At 28.4% G+C, this 11,357-nt stretch overlaps 1 protein-coding gene across 1 annotated transcript; it reads left to right on the top strand.

Moving 5' to 3' along the window:
- The first annotated feature begins 2,550 nt into the window (after window positions 1–2,550).
- On the top strand, window positions 2,551–7,668 carry LOC137821698 (PHD finger-containing protein 6-like). Its single transcript, XM_068626413.1, has 9 exons — window positions 2,551–2,614; window positions 3,139–3,189; window positions 4,166–4,251; window positions 4,349–4,719; window positions 5,555–5,722; window positions 5,912–6,032; window positions 6,454–6,687; window positions 6,789–6,913; window positions 7,129–7,668. The coding sequence occupies exons 2-9, from the start codon at window positions 3,163–3,165 to the stop codon at window positions 7,338–7,340; spliced, it is 1,344 nt and encodes a 447-aa protein (XP_068482514.1). The 5' UTR covers window positions 2,551–2,614; window positions 3,139–3,162; the 3' UTR covers window positions 7,341–7,668.
- The last annotated feature ends 3,689 nt before the right edge of the window (window positions 7,669–11,357 follow it).

Raw genomic sequence — 11,357 nt, 5'->3', positions numbered from 1 at the left:
TCATGTTGAACATTAATGAATTATTATTGTTATTGTTATTTTTGACGTTGAACATTGACAAATTGTTATTTAATATTAAGGTTTTATGGTACTTTTCATGCTACTTATTTACATAATGATATTGTTTTGAATGTAACTTTTTTAACATTTTATTTCTATTATGCATAAATCAAATTTGGGTTTCATTACCTAATACGAAACTTCAACAACATTGGTTAAGTAACCTTCAATGTTTGTGTATCACAACACATCATCGTTTAGTTGTACTGGTTGTAGTGTGCAAAAACGTGGTACTTTTACCCATGCTACTGGGAGCACAAATGTCTTCGTTGCTCCTATTTGTGATTGTGGATAATTTTCTGTTTTGAGAATAACAACAACAGAAGAAAAAATGTTGGAAAAAGATTTTGGGGTTGTCCCAACTACAAGGAAAAATTTATTTAATTAGGTTTGATACAAACTTAAGAATGTTATTTTAAACTTATTCATTGTTCAATTTCATTCTTTTCTTGAAAACAAATTAGAAGTGTCATGGCTCTAGGCTGTAATTTTTTCAAATGGTGCATTGAAGACGTTGCCGAAGAAAAAGATGCAATTATTGTCATATAACGAAATAAAATATGTCTTCTAGAAAACCGTTTGAAGGTATTCACAAGAAGGATTAAAATGTTATTTGTGAGGATGTCTTTTCTTTTTTCTAATTAACATTATTATGTTCTTCATGTTTTCATAATTTCAAAATTATAAACAAATTAACACGTGTTTATCTCTTTCCGAATCAAAATTAATGACTTTATATTATATATTTTGACAATTACTTAATATTCATGCTATGATCTAATGATAATAATTGAAATCCTTATTAATTTTGTATATAAATATATATATATATAACATAATTTAAAAAAACATAAATAATATTAAAATTATCTAAATAAATTAACTTAACTAACAAAATTAATTTAAATTAATAAAATGGAAAATAATAAAATTATATTTAAATATAAAAATTTATTTATTTATTTCTTTGAATTTTACATTATTTTTTCTTTTATTTATAATTACACTTTAATCTATTTTCATTAAATAAAATATGCACAAAATTAATTATCATTTATTTCTTTTTTTTATATACAAGGGTAAATTTGTAATCTTACAATTAACACAACTAAAAATAATTCAAAATATCCTTACACCATTACATTAATCACATATTTCAATAAACTTTTCTGACATATCCACTCCCCACACCCTTTACTTTTCACTTTTCCACACCCTCTAACCAAACAAAGCATTAATGTTTTCTGCACATTTTTTTATGTAAATTTATTGATTGGATATTACTAATTATTTTTTTTAATTTAATACAATAATTTTAGAAAGGAAACTATCTCTCGAAGATGTTTAATGTCTAATATTTATTACTTATACAAACTATTAATTTTTTTTGTTATATATATAGTCAATTTTAGATAATTTTTTATTTATTTGTTTAATATGTACCCATCATATATATCATATATTTAATGTTTCAGTGATTTTGATCTCTACTTCAATCCAATATTATTTCAATTGTGATTTTTTTGTTTCTCTATCAATTTTATACCTTTTTTTAATGACGAGATAATATTAAATTTTTATTTCTTTAAAGATTAGAATTAAACCATAGTAGGATATGTCAAATAGCATGTCAGTGTTCATATTATCATATAATATGAACAAAAAAAATATAAAAATTACACAATTATGATGTATAAAAATTATAAAAAAATAATATATATATATATAATAACTTTTTAGTCTTTAATAGGAAATAGATTTTTTCATAGAAATTTTAAAACGTCAAGAATGTTTAAAATTTTATTTTATTCTATTTTTTATGCACATAAAATCAAATAATAAATTCTTCAAAAATAAGTATTAAGTATACTCATTATTACTAAGGTTTGTTTATAATAATTGAAACTAAACTATAACACCACTGATTTAGTAAGAGAAAAGAATTATTAAGTAAAACTATTTAAAAAATGAAAAATATTTTAAATATTTCCTTAAAGAAATGGATATACTTTTATCCTAAATTATAAAGTAAATAATCAAGTTTCCCTGAAATCTTTGTTAAAAGTTATAATAGAAATATAAATTTTACTATCTGTTTTTATTAATTTATATTTAAAAAAAATATAATTTCAGGAATTTCAACAAGTAATCATTTTATAAAATGCATTTGTCTTAAAATATAAACAGTAAATAATTTTATCATGAAAAATATGTAAACAAGTAAAACTAATTTTTTTTTTCCAGGATGGTATTAAATTTTTTATCAAATCACATTTTTAAATATTTTATTAAGATAAAAAATTGATATGTCAGTAACATGAATAGATACATGTTTATTAATCATTTTTCACTTACAAAATACTTTTTATAATTTTATTTAAAATGAATATGATAAATATAATACAAATCTTCGCAACGATTCCACTTACCATCTTTTCATTTTTCCCACACTTTACTTTTTGTTTCGTATTCTTATTTTCATTCAACACAAGCACAGAATAAAAATTCGGTGAGGAAGTTTTGCACAAACTTGCAAGGACCGGAGTCTGTGAGGGTATGAACACAGAGCATAACAGATTTTGTGCTGTGAAATGGAATTGAAAGCACAAACTAAATGTTTTCTTCCATTTGTTGTTGTAATGTTGTAGTCAGAAAAACTTTTTTCTTAACCCCTTTTTTCTATTGTTTGCTTAATACCAAGTATTCAAGCAAGACATCACCTTTTTGTTCTTCTAAGTTCTTCAACACAATTTTTTTTTTATACTCCTGTTTATAGTAATGCATTTCCAAAGCTTTTCGGTTACATGCATTCATCAATACTTTTTCAGTTTTTTTTTTCTTCAAAAACTTTAATATTAAAACTTCTTAGGATTCACCCTTTGTGGAACTGTCTTCTTTTACAGTTCACACACTCCTCCAAGAGATTTTTTATTTTTATTTTTTCTATACTCCTGCTAATGCTAATGCATTTCCAACAGTTTTGAGTTGCATGCATTCCTTTGTTTTTTCTTTTTTCAAAAAATTAGATATTAAAAGCTTTTTAGGACTCACCCTGTGTCGATTTGTTTTCCTTTTCAGTTCACACTCTTTTCCAGAAGAACAATGCAGCCACACAAGGAAGATGATAATGTAAACAAAGAAAAATACAAGAGCTCATTCTACTTTTATTTTCTTGTTTTTTTATTTGTTTATATTTTTTATTTATTTATTTATTTATTTATTATTTTTATTGATTTTTTTTTTTGCTGTTACTGTGATTAATATTATATTGGTGATTAGGAGGCTGCTGGGATTTGGTTATTTTTGCTGCATTGTGTTGTGTAATTTGTTTGAAATGTCAAAATTTTACATAAATAGTTACTTACTACTTCATTAATTTTGAACAGTGTTATTAATTCTTCCTTAAATACATCATAAATTTGACAGCTTTTACATTTGAATCATTTATGGATAGTGGGGGTTTGGCTGATCTTACAAACCAATACCAATTTCTTCACACTCCTTTTCTTTTTTTTTACAAGGTGATAATCAATGTGAATGCGTTTTTCAATGTCAATGCTTTTTTTATTGAAGATACAATTTTGATAGTATGTTCAAGATTGCTACATTATCACATATGAACTTCACTGGTTGTGATTTCATACATTTTAATTTCTTAACCATTCATGTTTAGATTTTCCATTTCACTTGATAATTACAGTTTGATTCTGATTTTTCATGGATAATCCGTTCACCCAATTAATATTTGCACTATACTCTCTGCATGTCCCTTAATTTCAAGAAGTAAGAATTTTGTTTAGTCTTATCAAACAATGGACATTCATGTTCACATTAAGCAAAGAAAAATTGGTGTTTTGTTAGTAAGTTACCTATTTTTTAACAGACTTTCGACAACCCTTTGTTTTTGTAGAAGTTTGACATTTGAATCTACATATTTATCTTTTGTTTTGCTTCTTAGAATGCAAACTTTTTTGTGAAAAGGAAACATAGAGACACATTTTTTCTTCATTGGTTTAGCATGTTTGCAAGACATTGTACTTAAGACTTTGTTTTTTGCTGTTCTTTGTTGTAGATTTTTTTATTTAGCGTTTGTTATTCTTTGCAGGCTGAATGCTGCGATATATGTGGCGCTGTTGGTTGGAAAGAAACACTGCTTACTTGTTGTATATGCAAAGACAGACGTGAACATGCGTAATAATCTCCCACATACCATTCTCTTTTTTTCTACTTATATTCCTTCTTTAAATGTCTTGATATCTCGTTACATGTCATTTCCAAACCATTTCAGTTATTGCATGAGATTTAATACCTTAAAAATTCCAAGATACTGGGTCTGTGAGTCTTGCTCGTGTGTGTCAACTTCACCACCTGAAGAGGATCAGGGTATTAGTTCAAGGGCTTCTAAAATGCATCAAACTGGCAAAGCTGCGAAAGTGAAGTCACTTTCAGAGGATGAAGTCATTAGACTCTCTTCTGGTCCAGCAAGTTGTACTTTGCTAAGCTACGGGAAGACTGTTGTTGGGTCCAATTCATCCTTGATTCCATATTCAAATTCTCCTGTTTCATCATCTACTATGGAACTTGGGAAACATCCAAGAGATGATGAAATACACAAGAAAACAATGACTAGTAAACATGCCTCTTTCCCATCATCAAAAGGTGAGAGTTTTTCTCCACCTTTGCTGCCATTCCCATTCTTTTATTTTCTCTTAACATTTATGATACATGTTCTTATTCCCAAAAACAGAATATCAAGTGGAGGTTGACTCTGTCTTTGCTTTAATCTGAGTTGATGGAATTGAAATATTGTGCTTATGAACTTGCGCTTATTTATGGAGTGGAAATAAGTTAGACAATTCGTATGGATCTATGGCCTAACCTGATCTATTTATTTGTATGATATAATTAAACAGAAATAGTCTTTTAATTTAATAACCTTGATTGTTTTTAAAAGAGTGTTATCATAAGTTTACACTAGGAGTTTACACAATTAGTTATATAGAACCAAAGTGTAACTGCATTTTGGAAAAGTGTTTAATGCCTTTGCTTTGCAAATTTACCATGAAATTTCTTATTACTATGAGACAATGAATCTTGTAGGGGAAAAGGTTTAATAGCTTGTTCGTTTTGTAAATAATGATAGGAGTATATACAAGTAGTTACTACTCATAAGTACAGATATTATAATTCCTGGTTTGTGTATCCTATTTTAGGAATATTATTATATACAATTGAAGAGAACAAACTAATTTATAATTTCTCTGGCTTAGTTTTAGGAGAACAATAAATATAATTTAGGATATAAAATATAATTTTGTCTAATGATGTCCAATGTTTTTTCTTCTTAGCTTTTTGGGTGCCGTGCAGTGTTGTTTTTTATTAACTGCGGATAAGTGTGGAACCAGAGTGTGACTAGTTTAGAAAGAATGTTTAAAGCATTTGTTGTGCAGCTAGTTTACCACATGTTTGTTGATTTGTTTGTACGAGTCTATAGATGTTGTAGGACCACCAAAGAAGTGTTTAGGAAAAAATCAGCGACCAATGGGTGGAGTGACACCTGCTAAAAAAGTTCAAATCCATGATCCTCAGAAAGAGAAGCCTGCAAAAGCGGCACCTTTTGAAGCTTTATCTGCAAGGAAATCTTCCCCTATTGTCTTCTCAGGTAGGATACTTTTCTTGTCTGTGTTATATCTGATGTTTTTTTCCGATTGTTTGTTGCACCTATTTCAGTCTATTCGTGGAAATATGGGCATGTATATTACTCACATTACAGTTTTTGGGTTTTGAACCTATCATCTTGTATTTTATTCCTTTGTCTTTTGCTCTGTTTCTCTCTCTCTCTCTTCTTTAGGTGGTACCCCTTTTGCTAATGCTGACTGTAACCAGTCTGACATTGAAAAACATGACCAGAGTATTCAGCAAAGCTTAAACCTTGATTGCAAATTTTTACCCTGTTCGATTGCTACTTGGAGGTATGTACCTCTCTTCACTTATCATTGATAACTATTTCCCTTCAATTACTCTTCCTTTAAAATTCACATTAAGCTCCAATCTGTACTGACAGATGAGAATGAAGTCTCAGATTTCCTTTCAATCTTATGTTACTATTTATGAATTACAATGATATCTTTCAAGCAGTTTCAGTTTCATCAATGGTTATGCACATGGGTGCATAGAAACTAAATACATTCACATATCTGTAGTGTACTTTTGTGATCTTTTCTCCAATTTCGAATATATATATCAGTAGAAAAAGGTTTGCTAGGTGAGATTGTTATGGGTACCACGTGCAAGTGTCAATCATTTGAGCAAGTATTATATGACACCAGCTTCATTATCTGAAGGTTACAGTTTTATTAATCTGAATTTAACATGCTGTTGACCATTTTCTAGGGGTCAATTCCAAATTATTCATACCGCTGGACTTAGCACATTTTATGATGGGTTTGAAGCCCAACCACCATTCATTGTTAATCGGAAAGCATTTGCATTTTCAAGAGAAATGCCATCGGTCCTTAAATTGGAGTCACATACTGCTTTGAAGGTCTTGACTGACATATTCCAAGATGATTCTCCTAAGCTTCAGGATATTGCATTGTACTTCTTTCCATCAGAACAAACTGAGAGGTTAGCTTTTACTTCATTTTCATTTCCTTTCTCTCTTTTGGTGTCAGCCAGACCAGTACTCATTGTTTAAGCTATTCTGTTTATACATGTTCTCGATGTAGGTCAAGAAAGAACCTGAACAGCTTATTGGGGTTTATGAATGCCGAAAAATCACTGCTGAAAAGTTATATTAATGGAGTGGAGTTGCTGATATTTACCTCAAATCAACTTGGCATGGACTCAAGGGGTATGTAAACTCTTTCATGCATTAAATCTTCTCTGCCACTTCCTTAACATCCTAATCTACAATTCCTTTCAAAGAATATTTGATATCAAATACTAAAATTTTCTTTTAAAAGCTGTGTTTTGTTGAATTTGTTTGTCCAATTTGCCCACATGACTCAACCAGCATTTATTATTACATTTTTTCTTGGCAAAGATCTCATCAACTAGTTTGCACAGGTGATATTGCTGCAGTAAACAATGGACAGTTCCTATGGGGATTCTTTCGCAAAAAGAAAATTGATAAAACTATTGAAAGATTTCTTGAAATGGAGCCAGTTAATATGGTGAGACCTGATCATCACCTTGGACTAGTTACACCCAAATTGGAGTTTGATAGCAATCTGGATGTTCCTCCAGGCTTTGAAGAGTTACCAAAAACGTCTTCTTGAAACTTGCTGCGGAAGATCACGACCTAAAGAGCACATGATTTGAGACCTTCATGGTGGTCAGTGGCCACCTTTTCAAACTTTGAGCAAACTTAACTAGTTGAAGTAAAACATTTTTTGGTGTTTCTATACTACAACCTTTGAACTCGGTTAGAAATATCTCGAGGTTTAGCTGGTGTTAGAATTTGAGAAGTTTGTCCGATGAATTTTTGTTATCATTTGTTGTTTTTTTCTAAATTAAAAAATATTTTTTTCTCATAACATGAGAAGATGAATAGTATTCATTTTAAATGGAGTGAATTTGTTCTAATTGTGAAAATTTTCTCATCGTAATATCTTCCAAATTTGTTCCTTCTCTTGTCCAAATTTATTTCGCCGTTACTTTAATAATATCTTTCATTGTTACTTTAATAATATTGTTAACGGTTTAATAATATCTTTCATTGTTAACGGTTTAATATGGATTGTTTCTTCTTGCACCTTCATATTTTCTTTTGTCACCTTCATACACAACATGAAAATACTTTTTTGTTCTTCTTGTGTCACTCTCATAGAGTAGTTTCTGGATTATGTAATTCGGAAACTCATTTGAAAAAAGACTTCTGGATTACATAATTCGGAAGTTAAATAAGACTTCCGGATTATATAATCCGGAGAATAATCATGCATCTGAAAAATGGCTTTTGGATTAGGTAATCTGGTAGCTAATTACAAATTTAAAAAATGACTTCTGGATTACGTAATCCAGAATATTATAAAGGAACATTTTTGGAAATTTGGAAACTTATGGAGGTGAGAGAAGAAAGTATGGAGGTGCAGGAAGAAACAGTCTTTTAATATGATATCAAGACAAACCGTCTTTAATAGTCTTTAATGATATCAAGACAAGAGCTTTAAATATTCTTTGTGGAATTGTGATAAAAAAAAAAAAGAGAACAAAAAAAGTCAAAATAGAACTTGTCTCCAACAATTCCAAGAATTTTCATGAGTGGGTTACAAAAATGAGAACTTGCTTGAGAGATCAAAGCTTATGGAATATAATGGAAGACAAGGGTGTTTCTTTTACACCCCATCAAAGTTCTTCCTGCACCTCATAAAATAGGTGAATGACCAAAATACCTATTTAACTCGTTCTCATCCTAAAAAGCTCTTTCCAAAATACATTTAAAAAGGTTATTTTGGAAAACACATTTCGAAACGTATTATACAAGTTATGGAAATCTTATTCTCAATTTTTTTTTTCTGAAAAATGTTTTTCATAATACACTTATAAATTTAGAAAAGAGGTGTTCAGAAAGATTCTGAAAAGGCTAATCTAAAAATCATTTAAAAAAAAATGGTAAAATCATATTTTCGGATATTAATGGGATGTAGGAAGAACTTTGACGGGGTGGAGGAAGAAACATATTGTATTTAAACTCCCTTTCCTAAAAATTCAACAGTAGCACAACTAAAAAATCACGATGACGAAATAGAAAATAAAGGAAGAGAATTTGTCATCATATAAGTAGCTCTACATGATCATTACATTAGGAACTGCCAAAGAAGTTTGAGATTAATTGAAGAAAAGTTTTAAAAGAATGATAGAACAAAGAATTCAAGTTTTAAATTTGAAAAGAGAGTTTAAAGCAGTAAGAATGAAGGAAAGTGAATATTTTTTTTAAAAAGTCATTATTCAAATTTTAAAGGTAGTAAGACATATAAGGTTGTTTGGTGAAGAGCGAACTGAGTTTTATCAAGTGTGGTGGAGAAAGTCTTAGTTTGACTTTTTAAGAGGATTGAATAAAAAATATTTTTTCTAAAAGAGAGCAAGGATTTCTCCATGATAATAGTAACAAAACTTCTAAATGCTTTACAAGCTACTAAGCATAGATCATCTTTTATAATGGAGGGTAGTATGACTTATTAGGCCTCAATTAGAGAGTTTTCACTAAAATTAGAGTGAAGCATAGAACATATGCAACATATAGTTTTTATAGAGTTAATATAAGATGCGTCTAAATGTGTGTTTGCATGAAACAACTTTAGCGCATCTTTCGAGAGATGTTTAATGATGATAATAACTTATGATATCTTCTTGGTAGACATGAAGACGAGAACATTCTTCGCAACACATAATAAGCTTAAAGAATTTCATTAATTACAATGTTAATTTAAAAACTCTGTTCATATCATCTGACAAAGGTTTTGCTTTAGACGAAACAAGAGAACATGTATGATATATTGTTTGTTAGAGAGAGCATTTGTCTCTCATGATTTGTTTAAAAGTTACTATCAAACAGACGAAGCATATTTATGTTTTGCACTTTATTTTAAAATACACATTTTCTTTTCTTCAATGTCAAATTAAAGAAAACAAATTATAATCACTTATTAGATTAGAATACAGAATAACAATTAGATAGATGTTAAATAATTATAAAATAGAATAAAAATGATAAATGTTTTGATTCGATGAAATTGAGGATTGCATTTTCTAAAATGCAATGCTTCGTTTGAATAAAATCATAGAGAGAGAATGAAAATATCTTGGAAATTTAAACAAAAATGTTGGATATTGAATGAGTTGTTGAAAGAGAATATTTTTTTTTCCGTGAAACTAAATTTCTTCAAATAAAATGAAACTAAGGGTCAAAGATAACAACAAAAAAAACTTTTTATGTTACCAGTAAACTAAAGATTTATGTGATTGAACACTTGAAATTAACAGTCAAACATTCTCATGTGAGAAATATAAACAATAAATAAATATATTAGAAAGAGTACAAATAATCAAATGTGTGTATGAGAAACTATTTTATTCAATGAAATTAAGGTTTGTGTTTTTTAAAATGAAATACATCAATTGTACGAAATCACACAAAGAAAAAAAAATGTATAATCAAGATTGTGATAAAAGAGAAAGTAATTAGTGGATTTGAGTGAATGATATGATTTCTGAACCAATTGAATAGTTGATAAAGAAAAAAAAAATAGCGGGAGAAAAAAAGAAGGGTTATGAAACTAAAGACTAAAGAAAATAATAAATATAAATATTTTAGGTTATCTAATAAACTATAGGGGTTTTAATAATTTAGAACAATGGATGGTATAAGGATGGGACAACAGGTATGGGGACGAGCAGATAAGTACATACTAATAAGTGTCAAATTTTAGTAATATTTCATATTAAAATATAAACACTTATGAATATTAATTGATAAAATAACCAGTAATTTATTCGAACTTTTATGTATTGAGGTGATATTTAAATATAATATTTTGTTCTTGATTGATGATTGGTATTGTCATTTTATTTGTAATGCTTGTTTTTATGATCTAGATCCTTATATTTGACTGGAAAGTACTTCTAAGTTTTTGACACAAATGATAATGCTTAACAAAATGTAAATGCTAGGAATAAATTTGAAATGTTAATTGCTATCAACGTCTAATGGTAATGATAAGAAATTTTTATAAATATGCAAGAAATCGATATTTAGGAGACTCTTTTAATAAATTTATATGCGAGGAATTGATATAAATAATTTTTATACGAACTTCAATATCAATATAGAATATTACCATGCTATTCAAAATACAAAAGAGTAAGAAGGATGAACCCCAATCCTAATTTTCTCAATTGAATCAACAACTCTTTACTTTGTTTTTATTTAAGTTTCATGAAAACTATTGTAAATATCAACTAAAATCAAATTATTGTACATATTCTTATACTTAGTGAATGTTACTATTAGTATTTTAAATAAATGTTTCTTGTGGGTTTGATATCCGTCCTTAGTGATAAGGAATTACTTTTGACAACAGAGTGCACTTGCCCTAAATCAGTCATCACATACACATCCTTGTTTCCATATCTAATTTAAAAAATTAGGTATTTTTCATACTTGTACTCGATTAATGCAAAGATTCTTTGTCAAAATCGAGATGGGTTCAAATAAGACCTGTTTGTCATACCTAGGTGCAAACCTCACTTTACTAAGCTAGTTTTGTTAGGTTGAGTTAATGTTAAATTTTACT

This window comes from Phaseolus vulgaris, chromosome 9 (assembly GCF_000499845.2).
Source record: "Phaseolus vulgaris cultivar G19833 chromosome 9, P. vulgaris v2.0, whole genome shotgun sequence".
Classification (NCBI taxonomy): domain Eukaryota; kingdom Viridiplantae; phylum Streptophyta; class Magnoliopsida; order Fabales; family Fabaceae; genus Phaseolus; species Phaseolus vulgaris.
This window is presented reverse-complemented; position numbering and strand designations above follow the sequence as displayed.